Source organism: Scomber scombrus, chromosome 5 (assembly GCF_963691925.1).
Source record: "Scomber scombrus chromosome 5, fScoSco1.1, whole genome shotgun sequence".
Taxonomy (NCBI): Eukaryota; Metazoa; Chordata; class Actinopteri; order Scombriformes; family Scombridae; genus Scomber; species Scomber scombrus.
This window is the reverse complement of record NC_084974.1, coordinates 28,471,190-28,497,794: the sequence shown is the minus strand read 5'-3', so window position 1 is coordinate 28,497,794 and position 26,605 is coordinate 28,471,190. Positions and strand designations below refer to the sequence as shown.

Sequence of the window (26,605 nt, the reverse complement as noted above, 5' to 3'; positions counted from 1 at the left end):
TAAATAAAACAATTAAAAAAAACATGTTTATCTTCAGTCCAATTGTACAGATGTTCTTATGTGATGTGCCACTTAAGAAATGCCTTAATGTACTTGAACTATAAAGTGCTTAGATAAAAAGATCCCCCATTCAATGTCTTGTCATTTCGTTTTACAACTTCAATGACATTTTAATTATATTATTGAGAATATGGTATATTTATGTGAGAAGGATGGCACACAGATTAGAGTTTTATTAAAAATAAAGCCCCCCCTTGGAGCGCCCTGGTGGTCGAGTGGTCAGAGCACATGCCACATAATCACCCTGGTTCGAATCCCCCCCCCCCTCCTCTCCCTGTTTCCTGTTGGCCTCTCTGCCAGTTACTATCTGAATAAAGACAAAGCCCCAAAATAAAGCTTTAAAAATAAATAATAATAATAATAAAGCCCCTGCATGATAGTAGGGAAACTGAAGAGATAATTACTAGTTTGTACTTTGACAATGAGTCTCTGACTCAGCTAATGATTAATGAGTAGTGATTATAGTGGTTGAAAGTATATGCTCCTTAGCTTTCATGAACTTTAATACAATGTACTGGGCTAAGTTTCAGTCATGACATGTCACCTTACCTTTTGTGCCTGTCTAGAGTTTGAACCCATTGTACTATAAGTGCGATAATATATATATATATAGTAGTACAGTATATATAGAAATCCATACTTTTGTGAGGCTAATCCAAGGGAGGGTAGCAGTGCAGTAAAGCAAGTCCACTCTGAGCCCTTTCTGGTCAACATACTACAGTAGATCTTTACAGTTCTGTTTCTATATTAAGAAGTTGTTTTTATTTTATTTTACTATTGCAGGGTTTTTCTTTTCTTTAAAAACACACAGAGCAACAGCAAGTCTCCTTTAAAGAGATGGCAGGGAAATGCATCTTGACTTTGTGGTTGACCACACTGTGCCCCGTTGCCCACGCAATTTGTTCTAGTCAGTGACTTTGTTCTGTCCCGCACTGGTTAACATAGACTCTCAGAGCCCTCCCCTGAGCGTTTGAGGGCGAGGGAGAGCTACTGAGCTCTACCAACCGATTCCAGATGGCTTCCACAATGGAGGGCTCAGAGGATGAGTGCTGAAAAGAAGATTGATTTTCTTTGTGGAGTATGACAAGCCATGCACTAGAGCGCAGCTCTCTAGACACACAAAAGAGGCTCAAAAAACATATTTCTTTTTTTTTTTTCATATCAATCAGCCTTGGAGTAAAACCATAGGCTAGAGTGTTTTGACGGTTTGATTCAGGTTCCCCAAGGGACAAGATGTTTGTGTTCATCAATTTACTGCCTTTTTTTTCTCTTTTTGTTTTTTTTACACTTTATCCATTACAGCTTATCTAGTGAACTGTTAAGTTAAACCTCTGTTTGTATCTCATTTAAACTTTTTCAAATCTCAACTTGAATTTGAACTTTGGAAGTTACAGTCCAATATGTATTTGGCTCTAAGCTTTGGGTTTACAGTATTTGGAAAATATGAATTATGTTGATCCAAGTTTCCAGCATGGCCATCCATCCGACCAACTGATGCTGGGTACAGATGTAGATACTTCAAACATTAATCTTACTCTCAACTTTACTCTTTGCAGACCTTGCTCCGGGACGGCAGGAGAGAAAGCACCGTGAGCAACCTCTACCTATCGCCTTCCAACATCGAGACAGGCCAGCAGATCGTCTGTAAGGCATCAAACAAGGCAGTCCCCAATGGCAAGGAGACCAGTGTCACAATTGACATCCAGCGTAAGCACACCACTTCTTCCTCTTTGCCTCTCTTTATCTCCTCATTTCTGTTTCTTTCAGTGATCAGTACAGATGGGGGAAAAGTATAACATGCATTTCTTAATATTTGAGGTATTTTTTTTTACATATAAAAGCATGAAACTGTCAGACAGGCATAGGTGACTAATATTCTGTAAACATCTAGGATTCATTTTAAGCTCTGATGGTTACTTATAATTGGTTTCCATTTTACTTCCATAGACCATGTAGGTGGGTAGAAGGATTGGTGATGCATCACTTTTTTTTTTGTTCACCATGATGAAATATCAAAGGAGCTGTCCATCTAAAATGAAAAGAATCGTCTTTTTGGTCCAACTACCTGTCTGCTGTAGCTCTATGCACACTGTCTCCACCTCTTTTATTTCCTTGCTCATGCCATCAATCTTTTTGATGAAAGCATGCACAATTCCCCTCTAAAATAGGCAAAGTAAGCCCAGCGTGTAAAACACATTCAGCCTCAATTGTCAGGGAATCTTTTTTCGATCAAGAACCGTTCACAGTAAGAGAAGGGCTTTGAACAAAGGGATTTTGCATCACTCATAGCCCCTTCAACACCATTAAGTATGACTAATAAAGCAGAAAATGCTATTTAGAGAGCCATTATGACTGACGGCCCCATTCTTTTCATTATGTACACCACAAGAGGCAAGCATGGCAAGAGCGGGCACGGCACGATCAGGCTAACTCAGGCGCAGGAATAAAAATGATTAACCGTTGTTAGTGTTTGCAACCCTTGCAGTTTGTTCTCATCATTTTTTTTTGTCATGCAGTCAGAGAGGGAAGTCTGCCCACATGTAAACTGATTTGTCACCATGTATAATGATGTGTCTGTTATAAATGCTCGCCATCATAGCATCATCCTCGCTTCTGAATGTACGATTTAACCCTGAAAAATGAGTGCAGCAGATTCGTCATTAGCATTCCAAAATGTGCTCTTTACACAATTAAAGCTCCTGAAAACATTATTCACAGTGTGAGATCAAAACTGAGCGACAGCAGAGACTAATTGTCGCGATTCAAATTGTCTCCCACAAGGCTAAACCTCTCGTCTTCACTCCCCGCTCCCCCTCCTCTGACTTGACAGGTAAAGTGTTCATCGCAGTTCAGCAGAGCCTCCAGAGTTTTTTTTTGCTAAGATCCACTTCCAAATTAAGCTGCTCCTGAAATGAAATATGCTGTAATTGAACTTTGATTCATTTGTGATGGGTATCAATTTGCTTAATTTCAATGCTTCCTAATTTGATTACAAGGTTCTTGGCTCAACAACAGCATTTGATACACGCTGTGTTCTTTTAAACAAAAAAAATACAAAAAACATATTGTGGTGCAGATGTACGTCATATTTAGCTTTGAGCAAAACACTGAATCGTAAACTGTTCTGAAGACAAATAAAAGAGACCCAAAATACATGCTTACTGCAGATACATGTTTATATGTGCTCTCGCGAAAGTGTCTCTAAATGTCTGTTGCATATCTCTGTTTTCTATAATTATGTATATCGACCTTTTGGAGGGAAAATGCTAAAATTCCATTCCATCAAATAATATTACTGGAGGCTGGCAATTTCAATCTGTAGGCCTACTGGATAACACTTTAAATGTGAATGCACTGTGCATACCAAAAAATAAGCAACTACTGTGTGGCGCCCAGTCTTTCAGTTACAATAAAATCGGGTGGTAGACAAATACATAATGAAAAACTAGCAAAGGGGATATAGCAGATAAAACTTGACCTCCATCTCTTGTGGAACCAGACACCACATCGGTTTGAATAGGTCTGGGCTCAGTCTGGTAGGACAGCTGAGTGTATATTGATGGGAAGTGTCTGTTGAGGCACGACACAATCGCTGTGTCCCATCTTCAAAGGATGCAGCCAATATAAGTGGGTCTTTTAGAGGATGCCACACGATTCAAAAGATGCCATTTTATCACAAGGAAATTGGCTTCAACTGTGTCAACAAAGTGTAAATACCTGTTGTATTTAGTTTTATCCATGCTGATAATAAGAACAGAAACTAGAGTTCATGCTCAGGTTCAATTTAATGGCCTTTCAAACTTTTTATTTACCAAAAACCTGTAAGCACCTGAACCAAAAATCTACCATGCTACATAACAATGACTGCTTCTGTGCTTCATCAAAAATGAGTGACACATAATGCATTATGAGATACTAATTACAGCAACAGCCCCTCAGACAAATTTGAAAAAAAAGCTTTGTCATCTGCCGGTTATGATTTATTCAGTCTGGAAAAACAGACTATGCAGAGGATGCAGAACTTGAATTGGGACAGAGGCAGCTACATAGAGCGATGACCAGTAAAGTTTCAGCCGGTCTAGACACAGCACAGACTTACAAATGGGCTCAAAGGAACACATGGACAACATATAACACATGGGAGATGAAATGAATGGATGCATGCACACTTTAAAAGCTCACAAAGATATGCTTCAATGATACTCAGACTTAATCATTTATTTATTCTAATGCTGCATACAACAAACCTTCCTCAAGCATCCCTGTAGCCAAATATCCCATCGCCCTGATAACTCCATATCATAGACTGTAAAAAAAAATATGGATGTAGCCACCAAGACTGAGTACCATCTTGGACTTTTGGAGACAGAAGTGACCATATTTGGATGAAAGGGTGGGGCTGACTCTAACGTTAGCTGCTAGCTTGGTTAGCACAGTGCATTCACAGTTGGTGGTTCACTGTGATAATGCTAATCCTAATTTTATATAAAAAACTATTAAAAATATGTTCTGTACCTAGCAGAAAAACAGAACATCCGGCTCCTTAGAAAGTCTTTTAGTACAACTCAACGCTAAACTTTTTTAGGTGACTGAAATGTTACAATGAACTTTTATGAACTGAAAACACCCGTACATAGCGACGGCTCTGTCTACTCAGTGATTCTGGGGTTACACCATAGTTACGCTAATTAACACCCCAATACACACCCTAAAACATACCCCGCTTTGTCATCAGTGTTACTCTAAATAGGACAATAATTTACAAAATGAACCTCATGATGTACTGAAGAGGACTTGAAATCAGTGATTAAGACCGTAAACTCGAAAACTCATGAAGTAGGGTCATGTTTTCATAGACGATCTCACTGACTTCACTTTTCCGACCTATGTAGCTTCCCGGTTGCTCTATTTAAGACTCAATGTTTTCATGTGAGATTCCAAAATATTTCATATTTTCATATCCCTTCCCTCAGGTTCTAATCAAATAAATCATTAATTAAATCAAAAATTAATCGTATATTACTAATGTTCACTGCTCAAAAAGGTCTGTTTTGCTTGTAAATGAATTGTTAATAATAATAATAATAATAATACAATAATAAACAAAGTTGATTCCTAGCATTTTCAATATGTATTCATTCATAAACCACTGTCAGGCAATAAAGAATGCATGACAGGAGAGCAGGTATTACCTCTTCAGAAACTGAGCCTCTTTTTTCTGTTCACTCACTCTCTTTTCTCATTCTCATTTCTCGCCCTTTACCTATTAAAGCAACGGTTCCTTCATGTACTTCTTGTCAGCTTGTGAAATGCATGTAACACTTGGACAAGAACTAGTCTCTCCTCTGGATCTAACATTACTGATACATAATTGTTGGCAGTGTTAGATGCTTCTATAAAAATATACAGCCTTTCACCAGTGCTGATATAAAATACGCTCACCATAAACCGGACAGTTGGATATCAAAATGTTCTTGTTTCTGTCACATTGAAATGTTTGTGTGCTATACTTCCTGTGTGTAACTTGGGCTTTGTGCCATTTATATTCAGATATGCATCACTCAAAATGCAAATGTTTCCATATGCTGTAATAAGCCACATTTCAAGCTTTCACTTATGAATGATACTATGGGCATCATTCATGACAGTAAGAAAAAAGTCCTTTTGTTAAAGCAACTGGTATGATCCAATGTTGCATAGTAATGACATGATGAGAAATGGTTTGTTGCTGTGCACATAGGAGCTGTAAATGTCCAAGGCCATGCACAGCAAAATCCTGGCTTGTCTTGTCTTGCATGGCACACATTCCACGATAAGCCAATTCCCAATTTAAAACAAATGTACTATTCAATAAATGGATAGTCGCCAGCCATTGATAAGGTCCCCACACAATGTCACGTTCAATGCAAAGAACTTAAAATTACATTCAAGTTCCTTTGCATGTTGTAGAATGGAAATTATGTATTGAAAGCTATTGAACATAGGTTTAATACTGTTACAAGTATTTCTCTGACACTCTGTGTGCTAGTTTCTGCATTGAACGCACAGAGATTAAATTCATATTGATGTTCTAATATAACTTTCAGTCAGAGAGCAAATAAGCATATTTCCTAAAATGTTTATGTTGGCATCGCTTAATGCAAAATGCATGTGTTAAAAAATATATATTACCTAGCCAGAGTTTTCTATTTGGCCATATTAGTAAGATTATGTTATTGGCAACAGAATGTGTCATTCTATATGCCCTTCTCAACATTTCATATTCCACTCACCTACAAGCCTAGGTGCCCTTTTTTTCTCCGCTTCATCCTTATGACATTCCAAATGAGAGTAATCGAAACACAATCTGGCACATTGCCCACAGCTTAAACTAGCCCTAAAACCAATGCATTTCACAACAGTATTTTATTTTATCATCACTTTAATGCTCATGATTTACATCCACCTCAGCATTTTTATTCCCACAGAAGTTCATACAGAGTTATCTGACCTCGGGTTAGACAAATTAGCATCTAAATACAGTATGTACTGGTGATGTTGTCAAAATGAGAGGGATTTAAAGCCAACAGCGGTGATTCAGAACCCTGGTTAGACTGCTGACTTCAGTTGTCCATACCAGTCCATTAGCTGACTGTAATTATTTGATAGCAGAGGGGTGTCTTACCCCTGATGCTGTTTTCTCCAGCTGCACGACTTTACTTGCATTACGCCCTTTGGATTTTTAATCAGTGTAAACTTTCCTACCCCGCGGCATAAAACCGCTGCAGTGAAATATTATTCTGATGCTACAGTCTTATGTCCCACTAAATCCCACTCATCACATAACTTAAAATATCCCTCAAATATTTTCTAGTCCAGCTGCATATCTGCAGAGTGTTGCCCCACATAGAGACATGCCTTCAAACACGTAGTGGGAAATGAATTCGCTAGGGACGAGCAAAGCCAAGGTTCTCTGTGTGTTTGCATTGCAAACAAGCTGAGCCATGTGGGGGGAAAATGAATGCCATTTGTTGAGACTAATTAATAAAGAACATGCAGATGTGCAATCGGGGATGATTTGTTTTGGTAGCTGGCTCGGCTACATGCTCTCCCTGCTTAATCAAGCAGATAATGGCAAACTCATCTGAGAGGGAATTTGAAAGTGAGAGTGAAAGAGTATAAAGGATAAGAATTTTTTGTACATTAGATTAAGGTCTAATGATGCTGTTATACAGAATTAAGTTATGTCATTTTGTATGTTAGGCTATGTAAAGACATGACTACTAAATGTCACACATCCAGCACCCTGAATCTATCGGATGTGTTCAACTAAGCTTTGACTACTATCATCTGGTTGCATCATTAACAAAACTTTGATGCTCGTGAACACATACAAACACTTACAGATGTGTTACCAGGAATACAGGGTTCATTATTCAGCCTGCTGTAGGCATAACAAAACATCTGCCTTCATTTACCTGAATACATTCTTTGCTGTTTCACAGTTTAATATCTCATGATCAATATGTTGGACCTCAGGTTGTCAGTTAGTCTTGTCTTCCCTGAAGTATTCCACTCAGCCAGCCATATGACAGTATGCCCATATTGCTAAGGCTGTAAGCCACGAGCGGATGCCCCACAGGCAGATCCCACATCTTTCAGAAGCAGCCGCCACTCCTGGAGTTTGAGGCTGGTCCTACTGGAGAACAGCTGTCTACAGTGACCCGGGGAGATTGGAAATTGAGCTTTAAGAAAGGGAAAAAACAATTTATGTTGGCACTATCTCCAGGAAACAGAGTGAAGTTGGAAGATTGTTCCAAAAACACCATCTGGTCTCCACTTTGAACTAACCGATCAAAAGCTGTCGGCCAACTATAACACTACCCCCCCATTCATCCTGTTGTTTTCACTGGAGCTCTGAAGAGTCCTACTATACCCCTTTCCCTCTATCCATCCATCGCTCCCTCCCACTCTCGCTCCCTTGCTACTACTCTCTTGACAAATCTGAGGAATTAACAGTCTTGCATATTGATGTGCCGTCGCATGATGCCTCTAGTGCTCTCACTCTGCAACTCATGCATTTATACATTAAAGTGACAAATTGACTTCTTTATTAAGTAGATGTCTGTCATATCTGAGGGGTCAAAGGTTACAGTGCCTGACTCACACCCAAGGCTCTTCCTGGCAGACTTTTGACAGCTGTTGCTCCCATGGCTGTCTCTGGTTTTGGGTCATCAGGGCGTTTGGAACTATCTTACAAATTGCTCTTCTGACTTAGAAATAGATGTAAAGTCATCATGACACTACCCCTTGCTGAGAGGGACTGAGGCCTTTTCGTGAGAGGGTCTGTTACTATGCCACAAGAAGATTAATTTGTAGCCAGACTGACAGTAATGAGCATTTGTGTCCTTAGAAGTCTCTTGGCGACAAGACAAGAGGAGAAGGTTGGCACGATTGAAAAATACAGTATAAGAAGACTTTTAGTGAAAAAGCTTTGACATTACTGTATCTATTAGCACAGACACCACCTCCAGATCTGCCTCACTGTCTTTTTATGCCTGCCTCTCTCTTCCCTCCCCAGCATCTTGGTGGATTTTATCACCACCTCCACCACTGCCACATCTGTCATTTTGCCCTTGAGGTTCCCTCTGCCCACATTTTTTGTCCACGCAATTAACCACTCGCAATGCTAAAAACACCTAGTGGGAAGTTAACACTGCAGCTCAAGGGCTTGATAGATTTCTTGCTTTATTATGACACACACCCACTTACCCTTTCATATGCACACACATACTTCTGCAAACATGCACCTATATATGCCAACACATACACACACACACACACACACACACACACACACACACACACACACATACACAATTAACTGCTCACTACCTGGAGAGACTTGCTGGTTCATTGTGGCCCTCAGTCTTCCAGGATTAACAATGTTGTTGTTTTCTTTACTGGCCTGGGAAGAACTGGCACAGGTGGGGCTCACGGATTTGAAGGTGGTAGAGTGGTTGTTGTGGTGGGGGGGCGACTGTCCTGGGGGTAAATAAGTTTTTTTTCTGATGGGGAATATGGTGTGTGTGTGTGAGTAGGGAGGAATACGACACCTGGACCACCCCCCTCTCAGGGGCTTTGTGGCAGCTGAGCCAACCTAAAGCATCTGCACTGCCACAGGGTAAAAAACTGTTTTCCTAGACTTCATGCCTACACACACACACACACACACACACACACACACACACACACACACACACACACACACACACACACACACACACACACACACACACACACACACACACACACAATATCACAGACTCCCTCTCTGTGACTATACAGTGTTTGGCTGCTTAACCGCAGTGTTTGTGTGCTTCTATAATTATTTGTGGATCAACCACTTCTATTCCTGCTCTTCATCCTCATCCAAACTCTGTCCCTGGTTTATTACATTAGTATTAACAAGTGCAATACCCGTGCAAAATCTGTTTTTGCGTGTGTTTTTACCACAAAGTCAGACATCCCAACTCTCCCGCAAATGAGATACAATCTCCTGGAGCCATCTATCTGGAGCGTGCAAGCAAGAGTGTGCGCTACAGAGTGACTGCGCGTGTATGTGTGTGTGTGTGACTATTAATGCAGCGCGTGTGAGAGCAAAGCATCCTGATAGCTCTGTGTTGCCGCTTATCAGAGCGCTGCCTTATACCCTCTGTAACTCTGGTCCTGCGCTGTGCTCAGTGTGCTGTGTGAGAGGGGGAGTGGCCAGCGGCTAGAGCGCCAACAGCAAATGTGTGCTTCTTTTTTACCGATATATTTATCTATATCTTTTACATGTCTTATCCAAACAATGTAAAACTTGGCACTGCACTTACTCGTGCCCATAGCAAGACACCTGTCACGTTTGAAATCAATCAGATGAACGGTTCGAGAGATATGCGAAAAACAGACAGACAGACGTTCCTGTCATTTATAGATAGATGAACACAGAGAGGATAGACGTAGTACACCTTTGAAGCAGATGGCTGCACCAGCATCAAATCCAGAACCAGTTATTTCACTCAAATGACTAATCCACTCTATTTGGTGCCTTACCAGGATGCCATTGGTACTAGCAATAGTAAATGATAATGACATTGTACAAGTTGAGGTGCAAGGGGCAAGTGAAATATTAAGTTTTTATAACATTTATGTATAATTTAAATTTTAGGATGTGTTTGTATTATTTCATACCATTTCTGTAGGCAAATGGATTTAATACAAATATACTGTTCACTCACCTTACATATGGATACAGACAGATACAGCATAACCAACTCATACATGTCAAATTACATGCAACCATGTATAAAGTAAAATGCACAATGTGTCCCCAAATGTTCAGCCAGTATCACTGTATGAAATGTGTTGATAGGAAAAACTTCATAAACATTACAAATACATTTAATCAACAACTTCTAGTCAGCTATGGGTCATTTTTTGTGTGATTTTTGCCTCACTGCATCAAATCCCCTCGACTAAATATACCCGCCTCTACTTAGAAACCCTGACAAATCGTTTCACCTACTTGAAATTCATTCTCTGAGTCTGCAGGGTAAAGAGCTGTTTGTTTCACACGGGACAGGATTGATATGGAAATGAACACGTATCTTCAAAAAGAATCCCACCTTTGTCAATTAGGATAAATTAAGTTGTTTATTAAATTAGCATAATCTGAATGCTTGTTATTCTAAGAACTGTTTTAATTGCACTACATCACTGAGGTTGTTCATTGTTTAAATTGCAGTGGATTGCACTACGGATTATTCACTGTTTGCAAATTACCCTTTACTGAAACTCATTATTAAGTCAAGTTTTCCTTTGATTCGCTCCTTATAACGTTGCTGATGAATATATGCGAATAAAAATAACATGTTCTCTCCCACACCTGTGTAATACGCTACAGTGTTATTCAACAAATGGGTCTAGGCCCCTAGGTGGGTGGCAGGAAGATTAAAATAGGGTCTCAAATTATTCAGGAGTAATTGCCTATTATTTAGGATAAAATGCTGCCACAAACTGTGATAGGTTGTCACAACTGTTCTATGTGCTGCCGCAGTGTGTAGTAAGATAATCCAAATAAAAAGATTTTGCACCCGTTGGTTTAAAGTGGAGCTATTTATCCACAACACAGAACATGTGCTACAGTACAGCTACATAAAAGACTGCCAAATCAGTTTTAGGTCACAAGAAAAGACATTTTGCAAAATGTGTAGAAGTCACCTGAATAAATCTGAGAATCTTGTCAATGTGTTTGGCTGTTTTCTTTTGAGGTTGCATGTTTTCTAAGCTATTTATGAGGTGTTTATTTGGTCTCCTCTGCAAAAGTCAGTTATATGTTTTCTCTCTTCCTCATGAGTCACATTCAGCCACGAAAATGAAAACATATTGTTTGTCTTTAGCTTTAAAATTCACTACAGAATATTTTCAGGAGATTGCCAAACTGTAATTGGATATCTTGTTTTGTTTTTCTTTAGATCTTCCACTCGTCAATCTTTCAGTGGAGCCTCAGCCTGTTCTGGAGGGAAACCTTGTGAAATTCCACTGTTCTGCAAAGGCCAACCCTCCTGTTACACTGTACAGGTAAGATCATGAACAGACCTGGACCAGTTTTTAGAGAAAGTATGGCAGAATTAACCTTAAATGGGATATTGTCTGTCCATGTTACTGGTTGGGGGTAATTAACCGTCACCTGAAATTTAAAGGTATAGTCAGTCATTTTGGGGAAATATTGTTGGTATCCATACTCTCTGCTGCTTCTCTGCGGGGAGCTGAGAAGACAGTGGCCGGACAAACTGCCTTCAACAGACTCACTGAGAGCAGAAATGTTCCAGTATGTCGGCTCCACAGGAAGAAATCCATAGTGTTTGTATTTATTGATTAATTGATAAGATTGCTAAGTTCAAAACACATACAGAAGGATATTTGTGTGATTTAAACAGCTGCCTACTCAGATTACGCTTCACTAAACGTGACGGAAACAGACTCGGTTTGATACACTTAATAAAATAGAAGCACATCTGTTCGGTGAGTAAACAATTTCTATGTGAATTGGCTGCAGCTTCTCTTTCTCCAATTCGCCAGCCTTCCCACACCATTCAAATGGGGCGCTGGAGATGAGAGACTGTCATGCTGTTCTGATGACTTCCCTCTGTCTTGTGCAAGAGCCCCTTGTTGCCGATTGTCCAGAGTAGTGTTGTGTTTACATTCCCATTTACAAAGCCAGTGCTGTGTATGGACACTGCATATATTGTCGGTCCACACAGAGCAGCCAGTTAGCGGACCATGAGGAGATATTTGTTGAATTTGACAAAAAGTGTATTTTGGTTTAGAATTGCTGACTCTGCCTTTAACACCTCATCATTGATGGTGTTAATTATTGTCATATACCTTCTTATGCTGCCATAACATCATTATGTCCGCTGAAACAAATGAAACAAAGAAATTAAATGACAATATACCTCTCACAAAAAAATCATTTGGGAAACCTTGTCATGTTTCATTGGGTTGCATCAAAGCAATAGAGTGATTTGCTGCATAGCTGTTTTGCTTTATGGTCACATTATCTCCCTTGAACATTAAATGTCCATCAGTGTGCTGGAGGAAAGCTGAAAATATAATGCTCATGACATCTGATGAAGCTGTCAAGATTACTTTTTTTGGGGTTTCTGTTTGCACTTTTCCCGCCTGAAAATGTGTTTGCATGTGTGTTGTACTGTGGTTGAATGAGGATTTTGCTAATAAGTCTGCACCTGAATGTGATTGGGCATTATTAGCTAAAAGTTGATGCCATCATTAATATACACATACACTATTTCATGCTTCAGTTTACCCAATAGACCTTTTGTATAAAAGTATTCAACAACCCTAGAGTCACAATGTTGGTATTAGATAAATCTGCAAAGCTCTTACTGTTTATTGTTGTTTGGTTTTTTTCTTCTTCTTTTTTTTCATTTTCCAGTGGATTTTTTTTAAAACCATTTCTTTCTATAATACACATACAGTATACTTAAATTGGAATAGATTGGAACCGGATGTAAATAGTGCGCTGCAGAATCATCCAATAAGAACATAATGCCAAGGTATTCTTCGCTGGTAATAAAATGAATATAATATTGTGTATTTATGGAAAATACACAAAGCAGTCCTTTTCCCATATCTGTTATAATCCAAACTATACAGTGTGTTGATGGCCATTTTTTACATGCTTAGCACTCAATTTCCTTTCTCTCTTTTTTTTTTAAACCTTCATGATTTGTCCATTTGCAGGTGCGCTTGTTAGAACCAATTTTATATTTTTTTATTACTACATCTGTAGTTGTGATGACACAACAAAATAACATTAATTATTCTCATACATTCTTACATGGCCATCTAGAAGTGTAACTCTGAAGTGATTTGTCAAGCGATGGTTTTTCTGTGTGGGAGGTTTTAAAACAGCGAAACATAAATGGAATGAAATCGATAGCAAAGGGAATTGACCGGCTCTGAATCTTGTAATGGTACTGGGAAATGAAATGGATGTACAACACACTCACAGGTAGCAAAACAGAGATGTTTTTCTTTTTGATGGATTCTGCCCTTTTGAAAAGAGAAAGAGAGGGAAGAAAGAAGGAGGAGGGAGGGCAGTGATATTGTGGAAAAACAAGGTTTGTATTTGATTGTGTTGGTGCACAGCAGAGACAGGATGTCTAATACACCTGCAAAAGTATATATTGTTATGAGACTGGATCAATGCTAGAATCAGACTTCTCCCCAGGGTATCAAGAGCTAAGATGTAGTGGCAGTTGGGATGACTTTTTTTTTTTACTTTGACAAACTACAGAATGAAAAAGGGTTGAAGGTTGAAGCCAAAAGAAGCTAAGACTGCCGCTTTCCCACTCTCTAAGTTATTTCTTTCTTTCTTTCTCTTTTCTCTCGCCGTCGCTTTACTGTCTGGCTTTTTGTCACTGACACAATCCACTGTAGGATTAAATAACATCCAGACAGACTAATAACTTTTCATACTTTAAGTTTATACTCTCCACCAGTTCTCCAGTTTCATAGCCTCCCATTTAGATTTATCTGCAATTTATACAAGCGCTTCAGGACTCCCATGCACCATTGGAGTTCAGGGCATAGACAGGGGATTTTTTGGACCTCATAATGCCTTGCCTGAGAGGCCTCAACTAGTGAGAGCCCCCCACAAATTCCCCCTCCAGAGAGCAATATCACAGAAGAGGGCAGGAAGCTGGTCAAGCAGTGTGGGGCCATTATTCAGTGCTAATACACTCTGTCTACCCCAGATCAGATACAGCACAAGGACAAAGTAGTTCTGAGACGGATGGCCTCTTTTCCATCCCTTGGAGAGCAATTCATTCCCAATGTGCACTGCGCCACTTTGCCATCCCCAATTGAATGGACACATGAGACAGAGACCCAAGGCAGTGGGTGCACTAGTCAAAATCACGGCGCTTGATTGCCACACTGGTTTAATAATTCTAACTTTTAACGTGAAAATGGAAATTAGATATATTTCTACATATACCTGAACCTTTGCCACATCGCAGCTCAAGGGGAGAGTGAAGAGGGAGGAAGTCGAAGGATCTGAGAGGAATTGGTGTGGAGGCAGAGGTTGGAAGAGAAGATGAAAGTGGTGATGAAAGTGTGAATGGAGTAAGAGTAATGGGCATGTGTTTCAGTCAGCACTCAGGGAATCAACGCACTTTTTAGAGGGGAAAGACGAGTGGGTCGGAACATCTTCATTACAGTCTATAATGGTAGGAGGGCTAACCAGAATGCATCACAATCGCTCAACCACCCTCTGATGAAGACACAGAGGGGTTTTTTTCGGATCCAAACAACAACCCACCAGAGAAAAGAGAAAGAATAACAAACAAAGCAAATCAGGTCCCTTGTCTGCACATACAACCATGCACCAAGTGACAACAAAACCCCCTCCTTTTGCATGGCACTGCAGCAAATAACATCCCAATCCTCCCCGCGCTTATGTATATTTTTAGTGATGGAGTCGGTACTGCTGGGTTGTTTATTTGCTTTTGATTGACACTACAGTTGCCATAAACCGGAAGGTAGCTAATTGATATATTTCATACCGTACTACCTTCTGTTTTTTTTACTACTGTTCCCTAGTCACATTTTTATGCCTACATTACCTGCAGCCAAAGGTACCTACATTTTGTGAGAGAAAGTAGTGTAATTTATATTAAATTAATTAAAAAAAAACATCTAAGTAAGTGTAAGTGCAAAGGGTGCAACAACTGAAATACTGACAGCATACTGTAATTGCAAGAATGTAGGTTACTGTGCACTGTTCCTGCAAACATACAAATCAATGTGACCCTGACAGGTTGGAAATCATTTTGAAAAGTTGGGCCCGATCAATAGTCTGTCGTGACCCACAAACATTTGGTATAACCCTGAAACGTTAAGTTAGAAAAAGCCAAGAAGTTAGAAAAAAAAAGTCCCCTGAATAACAGTAGAAGGTTGTTTATTCCTGAGATTTCAAAGTTAATGGCATACTCCTCAGCCTGTCTTTGTTTCCAAATAGATAATATATACTGTAGATACAATTACATATCTGTAGAACTTCAATTCCTTGGTAAATCATAGAATAGCTCTATAATTTATCTCCATGTCAAAATGACTGCACGCTATTGTGACACCTACTAAACCATATTTATTTTATATTGCACCAATAATTCAGTATTCATTACTTTCAATATGCAGGGATGGAACTGCACTGTGCTGTGCTTAACCATGCTTATAATAACTGCGGGGCCTGATTTACTGTGGGTCCTGATGCTGATGGCACAGATACCTGTCTAATTTAATTGTCACTGTTTTATTGGATTAAAATCACATTCAGCAAATACAAAACTCTCCCACTTTTCTATTTCTCCTTCATCCTCTGCTTCCATTAATGGCAGACCTGTTTATCTGTATAACAGTGTTAGCTTACACACCCCTGCACACAAAAAAAAAAACACACACACCTTGTACACAGATGAGTTTGCACAGATAGACACTCACACTCACACACAGACACTAGAGCGTACAGGATTCACACCTTTTGTCTGAATCAAATCCCTGAATAGGATACAGCAGTGTAAAGTGAGTCAGCTATTGAGTAAGCATGCACTGCCCCCTCTAACCTCCCAAAGGGAATGCAGGTGTTTGTGTTACCCTGGGCCAGCTATGTTTAGACATAAGTCTTGGACAGGAGCCAGCGCACCAACAGAGCTCCCATGCTCCCTGTGGACGACGGCATTCTGTCTCTGCTCTCACTAACACTGTCAAGGGCTCCCAAACCTGGCAGCCTCAACCTCCACTCGATAGCAGCTGGCTACCCAAACATATGTACTTACCAGGTTACAACTCTTACAGTATGAGCTAGAAAAGGTGGAAACAGTCACACACTCATATATATACTGGATGCAGTTGCCATAATGCATTTTAGTGCGATTGTTGTCATCATTATAATGGTTTTGATTATCACAACCATAACCACTGTGCCTATTACGTCATGTGATATGATAGAAAGCACCGGAACAAACACTATATGGACCTTAAGGAGAGATCGTTTTGCCAGCTGAGCCCTCCAATGGAAATTATGAACTTTGAAACTTAACACGAGTAATAATCCATCATCATCATCATCATCACCATCATCTTCACTGTTGTCGTCAACGTCATCATCCTCATCATCATTATCATTGTTGTCATCGCCCTAATCATCATTATTATTGTCTGCATCCAGTGTAATTAATATCATCGTCATCATCTTTATCATCACTGTCGTATAAACAGCAGTGGAAACATTCTTGATGATATTCATATTCAGAGTCACACTGTAATGAACATCAACCCCAGACATCATCATTTACAAAAAAAACTACTTACATTCTTTTAATCTTTCAATTTGTAGCATGCAAATGATAATATTTAGGGAATATTCTGCTACTCAAAGGCTTTTTACATATAAAGTTTATTCTGTCCCAAGGCCTTCTTGAGTACTACATGTTTGTACACAAACACACAAATAAGTACCACTACCACTGGATCAATTATGTAAAAGGCCAGACAGGAGAGAAACAGCTGTCTGCCCTAATTTATCCTTGTATCCTTGTCACACAAGAACACAACTCTGAAAAGATCTGCTGTCTTAAGAAAAAAAGAAAAAAAAAAATCCCATGAAGCCCAATTAGAATTCTGCTTCACTTCACTTACTGATTGAATGAGGTAATCTGTTCTCATTTAAATGATAGCATTTCAGTCAAGCATAGGGCCAGCTTAGTCATGGAAAACAAATGAGTTTCTATCCCGTGAAAACTGCTCTCCATACTGGCAAGAATATAAAATGGAGACAGGCACCAGTTCCATTGCCATTGTTTTCATTTGCCACATCAGCATGCAGCCACATCTCTATTGTAGAGAATGGCAGCCTTTAGATGCATGATGCATTGTAGGTCCCACTGCACCATCTAAATTTTCCAAAGAGACCCGAGACATTCGCAGATGCCTTCGCTTCACTTTTATAAATGGGTCTTGTCTGTCGCAGCAGCAGAAAGCCATCCACACTACGCAGAGCGAGACGCCGCTGCCCGTGACATCATAAAAGGCTCACCTAAAACACGTGGGGAGTGTCTGTATCCATCTCACAGAAGCTATCACTCACAAACACAAACAGATGTTCTTTATGTGATCCCGTGTCAATTTATTAACATCAGCTGTTGTGTGTAATACAGTATGTGTCAACCATCATCTTCAAAGGTGGAGGAGCTACCCATTTGTCATTCTGTGATTTGTTTTTCTTAGCTGGCACTCTGTGCTGCACTCTCTGCCTGGCGTAATGAGGAACGTGCTGTCTGCTCCGTGTCGCCAGGGAGCTTGTCACAGCATGGAGGGCTGCCACAAAAATATGCTGAAGCCAGCACAGAGAACCTGCCCCAGAATAATTACTTTTTTACACGAAAGAAAGCTGTTAATAATAATAATAATGACAATAATAGTAATAATAATGGTAATATGAACTCTAATTTTCAAAAACAAGTTGCTTCAGAGACATGAATAGAAATAGAAACAAAGATAAAAGACAATGAATACAATTCTTAAGAATATATACATAAATAAATCAAATCAAAAAGAAAAAAAAAACAATTAAAAACTAGTGAGTTTTTAAAACAAAACACTAAGGTAGCTCTGATTCTCAATGGAAGGTCATTTCACACTTGTGGAGCGCTTACAGCAAATGCCCCCCACCCTCCGTCTCAAGCCTTGCCCAGGGGGGCCGAGAGCAACAGCTGGGCTGCAGATCTGAGAGTATGAGCAGGGGTGTAAGGTTGATAATGTAATATGAGGCGAGGCTGCTCAGTGATTTAAAAACAAGCAATGAAATTTTAAAGTCAATTCTGAACACCATGGGTAACCAGTGCAATGAGGCGAGAACCGGGGAAATGTGCTCATATTCTTCTAAGAACCCTTGCTGCTGTATTTTGTACAATAGATGACATAAAGAGGTGTGAAAAACTGTCTTCATGCCTTTTCCCCCCTTTTCTTTCTTTTTTTTTGTTTCATTTCTCACCATCTTTCTTTTCTCTGCCTGCTAATCCTCTCACCAGGTGGGCCAAAGGAGGAAGTATAATCAAGGAGGTCTCTGGAGACACGTATGAGGTCATTGTGGACCACTCCTTCTTCACAGAACCCGTCTCCTGCGAGGTCACCAACCCTCTCGGTAGCACCAACATCAGCCGCAATGTTGACGTCTACTGTGAGTGGCTCCTTAAGCAATACCGCATGCATTCCAGTAATACCAACACGATGATGTGTGATTGTGGATTTTTACTGTCGCTGAGCTCCAAGTGCCGCTGCCACCACAGCTGATGCCTAATTATGGACAGATGTACCATAGACAATTAATGATGTTTATTTCAACAGTCGGTCCTCGCATGGCTGCGGAGCCTCAGTCCTTACAGGTGGACCTTGGATCTGTCGCTGTGTTCAACTGCGCCTGGACTGGAAATCCCTCTCTTACCATAGTGTGGATGAAGAGGGGATCTGGAGTGGTGAGTATATTGATTTGCACTGCCACCATCCAATGTATATTTCCTATGTAAAGTCACATATTGTCATGTACAGTCAATTCAAAGCTACTTTTCGCTCATATAACTTGTATTTGAGACTTACAGCAACTCCATGGCCTAAAATAAGTGCTCTCAAATGTCCATTCAACCTAAGATTTGAAGGCCATTACAGTCTCCCAGCCTCTCACTGACATGCATTTAACATGAGATTTGTGGATTTGATCCACAAATTCAGACTCATTCCACCTTTCTATTTGTCAACATCAAAGGCCAAAGCTAACCCCTTTACTCCAGTCAGACCCTAAATTGGATTTTAATAATTGAGGAGAGCTGCCCTTTAAAGTATTAAATAGACCATGTGCTGCCCCCCCCCCCCCCCCCCCCCTCCGTTTGATATCTCAAATGCAAAGGTACCATTGCTATCACTGCATTTGCTGATCTTTGACTTTTGCCACAGGTCCTTAGCAACGAAAATCTTCTGACACTGAAATCCGTGAGACAGGAGGATGCCGGGAAATATGTTTGCCGTGCCGTGGTCCCACGAGTAGGAGCAGGAGAGAAGGAAGTTTCACTCACTGTCAATGGTAAGTTATATTATTGATATGTCTTTCACACAAAAAAGGGCCTAGATGCACACCCACAAAGTTGTCAATGCATGCATACACTAGTTTGAATCTTGTGGTCTGGGGTCAGCGGCAGCATGAAGAAAGCAATTTGTCACAAGTGTCAGTATTCTGCTTCCTCTGTAGTTTACAAAAAGCCTTCCATCAATAGAAATCCAACAAAATAGGCTTCTCTATTTCTCTCCTCAAGTCTTGTTTTTTAATATATCAGTTTCTTGGAGACATGGTTTATTTTGCCCGGCAGGGATAGCAACAAAACACCATCGCACATACACAATACAAGAATGTGGCACACAGCAAACCCATGCAAATTAATTGTCTAGACAAAGGTAATTTGATTAAAACAGAGCTGTATCTTTGACTGTCATCATTGCAATGCCGTTAAATATAAAAAGCAACACACATAGACTCACTCTGTTCGAGATATGGTCGCACATTTCATAAACAGGTGAAATGTACTTAAATGCTAATTATATTCAGCATGAGTCACAGGGAAGCTGCCTTTTCTGAGGCGCTGACTGACTAATGAATACCAGCCTTGGTGGGAGACCTGGCAACTCTCAAACAAATTACTTCATTATCAGTGCTTGATATTCAGGGAGCATGCTCCAGTGTGGCAGAGGTTCTTAGTTGTGGGATTTACATGTCTCTTATTTTCTCCGTGTCCATCCAAAAGCAACCTGAGATGAAAAAGAAGGAAAGAAAGAAAGAAAGGAAGAAAAAAAAAAAACAACGGAGGGTTTAAGATGCTGGCAAGATGATGTTGACTTACTGCTGACAGTGTATCATTGTACATTTTGAAAGCTAACAAAAGAGGTTTGCCTGTAAGCAACTGTGTGCTGATTTGGGGATGAAGATACATCAAGTAGAAAACAGTATGTGTAAAGATTTTCTTTTTCAAAACCCAGACGTTAGCTTTGCATATCAGAGAGAATGGGATACCAGTATTCCCTCCAGCACAAGATCAAAACCATGACTTTCTATGAACTGCAATGAGCCCCCTTCTTCTCAGCCAGGAATTCAACTGAAATCAAGGCAGAAGAGGCGTAAGGCAAAATCATGACTAATTCTATTGTCTCCCATTCTGTTGATAGCAACCTATGCTGGCATCCTTAATATGTAAACAGAATACATAATAACCAATTTACCAGTTTCTTTTGAAGAAGCTCGTGTAGCTAAGGAGATTGTGTTGCTTTTTGAACATGATGCCATGAGAGAAAGAAGATGGATTGTTTTAATAAAGATTATAGCACAACACAACTCCGGGCACACTGGGAAACGTACAACAAAGCTGAAATGGCATGTTTATATAGTCTCTGCAGTATTCACTCAAGCAATTTCTGCGTGTCTTTTAGTCTTTTTATTTTTATTTGTTTATGTTCTTCTTCTCTTCTTTTGCATCTTGCACCTCATTGCCTGAATTGGTATTTGACATTCAGAGGCCTTCCTTTCTTTTCACCCTTCTGAATAATTGAAATTCATCTCTTTTTTCCTAACCACATGAGGAATCCTGAGTCATTTCTTACCCAGTCCTTGAAGCGAATCAGATTGTCAAACTTGTGAAAGTGCAAACACTGCGGTTGAAGTATTGGCGTGTAGGGAGCTCTCTCTTGAGGTTCATTGATTGTCCTATGCCACTGTCTCAATTGAAGATGAACGTAAGCACTCCTTGTACATCTCATCAGCCTGACAATTCAGACAATGAATAACTAACATTCGGGTTTGAATAACTCACATCCAGCTCAATTCAATTAAATTGTATTTTCAAAACACAATGGGCAGGCACATATGCAACAACAGGAGGGATACAGCTTCACCAAAAATGGGAGATGAAGGTGGGGACATAGGCACATACATGGCATGAAATAAACAAAATACGATGATATGTACTAATTTGCATTATGTATGAGGTAGTATATCTAATGTATACGTAGTAATGCAGTGGGCATTGTAAACATATGGCAGTAGTGCAGAAGAAAAATCACTATAGTGCAGAAACAGAGGAGGGGGGCACAGGGGAGAGATCAGGGTGTGAATGTTGATAGTAGAGAGGACATGGAGCGGGGTCTGGTGTGTGTGTGAATGAGTCATAGGAGTTCAGCGGGTGGCCCCTGTAGCGCCTACTAGAGGGCAGGGGGGGGGAGAACAGACAGTGGTTCGGGTGGGTGTGGGTTAAGATGGAGTAGAGGAGGGAGCTCAGAACACAGGTATGTTGGTCATGAAGTCCAGGGTCCAGTTACAGAAGAAGGGGTTACGACCAAGAGGGTTTTTTTGGTTTGATGGGGGGGGGGGGGGGGCAAGACCAGGATCATTCAGACATGTGGTTGATGATTTCTTGGGGACAGGGATGATGGAGGTGGTCTTGAAGCAATTAGGAACTATGGACTGGGACAGTAAGAGCTTAAATATTGTGGTGATGACCTCAGCCAGATGGGTTGGAACACACAAGGGACCCTACCAGGTATGTGCTCACTCTGCATAGTGATCCTCTGACCTCAGTGAAGGTGGAGTGAGCACCTGGTCTTCTGAAGGGGTGGGAACTTTGGGAATTGGGTCAGAATTGTCTTTGTCAAAGTGGGCGTACAAAAGATTTAGCTTGTCTGGAAGGGAGGCATTGTGGACAGTGGAACAGGGGCTTTTGTAATCCACGATACACTGATCGCCTTGCTATATGTGTTGTGGATCAGAGTTGTTGTGAAAGTAGTCTTCTGGTCGTAGGGTGTAGTTTTGTTTAGCTCTTCTGCCCTTTTTGAGGTTATTTCTGACTGCCCTGGAGGCCTCGCAGGTTTCAGAGTACAATGCTGCATCACAGACTTTCAGCAGCTGCCAGACCTCAGAATGGATGACCAAGCTTTTCTCGGGGACATCACTAACATCCCAGGCAATGCTGTGCATATTTAGAGCATTCATGATGTGACAGTGTCTGCTGCACATTTGAATGTTTGTTTTTTGTTTTTTTTTGTATATTGCCCCTGCAGTTATCCCCTGATTCCTTAATGCCATCATTTAAATTACATGTGTTTATAATTTGTCATTCCTTCTGTCTTTCCTCTCTATCGTTGTGTGTCACCAGCTCCCACTGTGGCATACCACATAGACATGAGGATTCCTGCTTTCCCTGGGGAAGAATGTAATTTAATTATAATCAAACAGCTAGCAGGGGAGGCAGTTTGTGTTTAAGTCACTAATGGATACATATTGCTTACTCTGCTCGTACGTTTTCAGAATGGAAAGATCCTCAGCATTTCATAAGAGTGGTTACATGTATGAAAGAGAGTTGTGCACGTCCATGCGTGTGATTATTTATATAGCATACAATATGTATGCATGGCTTTTCCAGAGTCCTGCCGAAGTTGGAATTGAGAGAAGTTATCTGACATGCTTGAAAGGATTTAGCTTGTGTATACTTAAGGAGCATATATTCGTGCAATACATATTAATGAATATAGATTTGTGCAGACATTTGTGTGAGTATGCATGTGTCTTTGGGCAAAGCAGTATAATGACATATATTGTACAGTACTCGGGTTGCCTAGGGAGAGAAAGCCCATTACCACAGTAAGGGAGAGGGAGGGCCTGAGAATCGCCCAATATCCCACAGAGCACTGGGTTGTTATAGATCTTGTTTCTGCCATTTCTCTTTCTAGACAGCCTTTATGTGTCTAGTTAATTAGCATCCCAGCCTCCTTTAAACTGGCAATGACACTGTGTAAGAAAGAAAAGTGCAAATTAATGAAGGGGAAAACTGCATTTAAGATTTGGCATATTTTATCTGACCAGCTCAATTTAAGAATAACAAGATATGATATGCAAGACTTTCTGGAAGCTTTTGAACTTACTTTTTCCCCATTATGTGTACCTGTCACATGCACTGTCCATAGCTAAGCTCTTTGTTTCTTTTTCTTTTTTTTAATGGGTGAAAACTCTTATTAGCCCACCATGCTTAAAAGTTAGATGTGGGGTTAAGTTTTTAATCAGGGTGGTTGATAGAAAATAGGCTTGTTAAAATAGGCTTGTATTGTTGTTGGACCACAATACCTCTGAGGTCAGTTGCTGTAAAGTTCAGTAGTGTGACTGAACAATTTCATATTAACAACAGTGGTGTTTGTCTTTTCAACCTATTAATATGACCAGAGAATTTATGTCGATGGTATGTCTATGCATGTTTATTGTGATTTGCATCATGACTTGGCCATTTACAACACAAACTAAGATTGCTCATAATGTATCGTCAGGCAATTACATCTTTATTCCCGGCATGTTTTTTTTACCCCTCCTGCTGGGAAGCATGTTCTCCACAAGAACATAAGTGTTGACGTTGCTTTGGCTAATCACTTCAAGACTATCGTTTCTGTTTAAAATGGATAGTTGTATGCATAATGCAAGCAAGAGGCTCTTCAGTGTTGAGTCATCATTGTACACTGATTTTGAGGCAATACCAGCTTGTTCTCATGTTTATATTTTCCGTTAATATGTACATAGCAAATATTCCTTTCTATACATACTGATTGAACCGATTGAATACATGTTTTCAGCTCCCTTCAAAAGTTGCAAATTTGGATAAAGCACTTATTGAGGCAAGAGAAAGGGGGGGGGGGGGAGATTAGATTTTCTGGACTGTGCCATCTGCACTGAGTTATTACTGTAAATGTATTTCACAGTGTGAAGCCAAGTCAGTATGGATTGCCGTGCATACAGGAAAAAGGAAGGGGAGAAATTACAGTCTGGCCCCTGTTGTAAAAAATGTATTGAGTCAAAGCAGACAAACACGGTGAAGCTGTCAGAGCATCCGGGGTGTTAAAGTGTATTCTGCACGATGACTATACCTCAGCTGGCCAATTAGAGACAAAGATTAAATTGTTTGTGGTTGTTGCTGCAGTCACACTCACTGAATATACGGTATAGTTGAAACAATAAGATAAGGAATGATGAATCTCTCCCAGTCTCTAAGTCACATACAGTAGGCTATTATTACGATGTTAAAAAAAACCAAAAAACAAGCAACTAATATTTTACTTACTAACCAAATACTGTAGTATCCAATTACTGTTTTCTCCTATTGGGGAGACTAAAAGAGAAGGATGTGAGAGAGTATAGTAGTGTGTGTGTGAGAGTATATTAGTGTGTGTGTGAGAGAGTATAGTAGTGTGTGTGAGAGAGTATAGTAGTTTGTGTGAGAGAGTATAGTAGTGTTTATGAGAGAGTATAGTAGTGTGTGTGAGAGAGTATAGTAGTGTTTATGAGAGAGTATAGTAGTGTGTGTGAGAGAGTATAGTAGTGTTTATGAGAGAGTATAGTAGTGTGTGTGAGAGAGTATAGTAGTGTTTATGAGAGAGTATAGTAGTGTGTGTGAGAGAGTATAGTAGTTTGTGTGAGAGAGTATAGTACTGTTTATGAGAGAGTATAGTAGTGTGTGAGAGAGAGAGTATAGTAGTGTGTGTGAGAGTATAGTAGTGTGTGTGAGAGAGTATATTAGTGTTTATGAGAGTGTATAGTAGTATAGTAGTGTGTGTGAGAGAGTATAGTAGTGTGTGTGTGAGAGAGTATATTAGTGTGTGTGAGAGAGAGTATAGTAGTGTTTATGAGAGAGTATAGTAGTATAGTAGTGTGTGTGAGAGAGTATAGTAGTGTGTGTATGAGTATAGTAGTGTATATGTGAGATTATGATGCTGTGTGTGAGACCAAGTATGTATGAATTATTTTTCAAGTGGGCCTCTCTCATAATAAACAGTATGTTGACAGGATGTTCCTACAGTACAGCCGATTCCACCCTTAGGAGAATATGGCCACCAGTGACCATCCCTAACATTGTTCTTCTCTCTCTGTTGCCCTGTAGCGGTTGTGTTCTCTCTTTTATCACAAAAGAAAAACAGAGAAATCAAAAGAGCTGTGTTGAGGTACTGAGGAAAATGTCAAGCTTTTGTTCAAAGCGGATGCTTCAGTTTAGGAAGGAAATGTAAGCCCTGGCCTTTTGACACACACGTCAATATTGCGTAATCAGATTGCAGTGTCCACTCCACAGTTAAACACCTCCTCAAATGAATGAATGAAACACTGCACCCAACATTGTGATTACCTCCCCCTGCTGTTAACATTGATGTTGAAGTCTCACCCAACGGCCGCTACCAATGTGTTTGTGCTCTGATAGTGCGAGTAGCAAGCACGTACTCACACTCACAGGCACACATACTTTCAAACCAAGCTGAGCCAGTGAGATAAAGCTATCTAATTATATTCCTCATTTGCAGCTCTGATCCATAGAATAGATCCTCCTCAGCCTCTACCACCCGGCTTTTGCAGCCTGCAAGCAATTGATCTTGCTGTGTGTTTACAGATGGCGCTCATACAAACCACATACACATTTTTTAATCTCCTAATCACAAGTTAGTATGTGCACATCGCACATACAGTACAAATATCCTTATATGAACTATGCTATATATGCTGCACTAATAATGTTAAAATAAGGAGAGCAGCTTTCAATACATTTTTCTTAAATTGTTTGCTACATTCATTCCGCAGCAGTAGCAGCCTTCCAGCATCCTCCAGTAGCATACCAAGACACCATCTGGCAAAGTCTCATTAAAATGCTAATTCATTTTAATAAGAGACAGGTAATAAACTGCAATTATGTATCGCCAGAGAGATGGCAGAGAGCAGGAGTTTGAGGGAAGTTGGCAGGGATGTGAGTTGTCTCAGCTAATCAAGAAACTGGCTTACTTGACACCCCCTCAAACCCACATTCTTAACCTTAACCAGCACAAGAAATGTTTGATTTGAACAGCTTTTTAAAAAAGACTATCCACAAAGATAAGATGG

The 26,605-nt window shown here is 40.1% G+C and overlaps 1 protein-coding gene across 1 annotated transcript in view; it reads left to right on the top strand.

Annotated features, from left to right (window-relative positions):
* kirrel3b (kirre like nephrin family adhesion molecule 3b) overlaps positions 1–26,605 on the top strand; it is a 61,702-nt gene that overhangs the window by 22,126 nt on the left and 12,971 nt on the right. Inside the window, exons 4-8 of the mRNA XM_062419220.1 lie at positions 1,617–1,767; positions 11,559–11,664; positions 18,702–18,850; positions 19,018–19,145; positions 19,621–19,747. Of these exons, the coding sequence (XP_062275204.1) occupies positions 1,617–1,767; positions 11,559–11,664; positions 18,702–18,850; positions 19,018–19,145; positions 19,621–19,747 (661 nt within the window). The remainder of the gene's footprint in view (positions 1–1,616; positions 1,768–11,558; positions 11,665–18,701; positions 18,851–19,017; positions 19,146–19,620; positions 19,748–26,605) is intronic.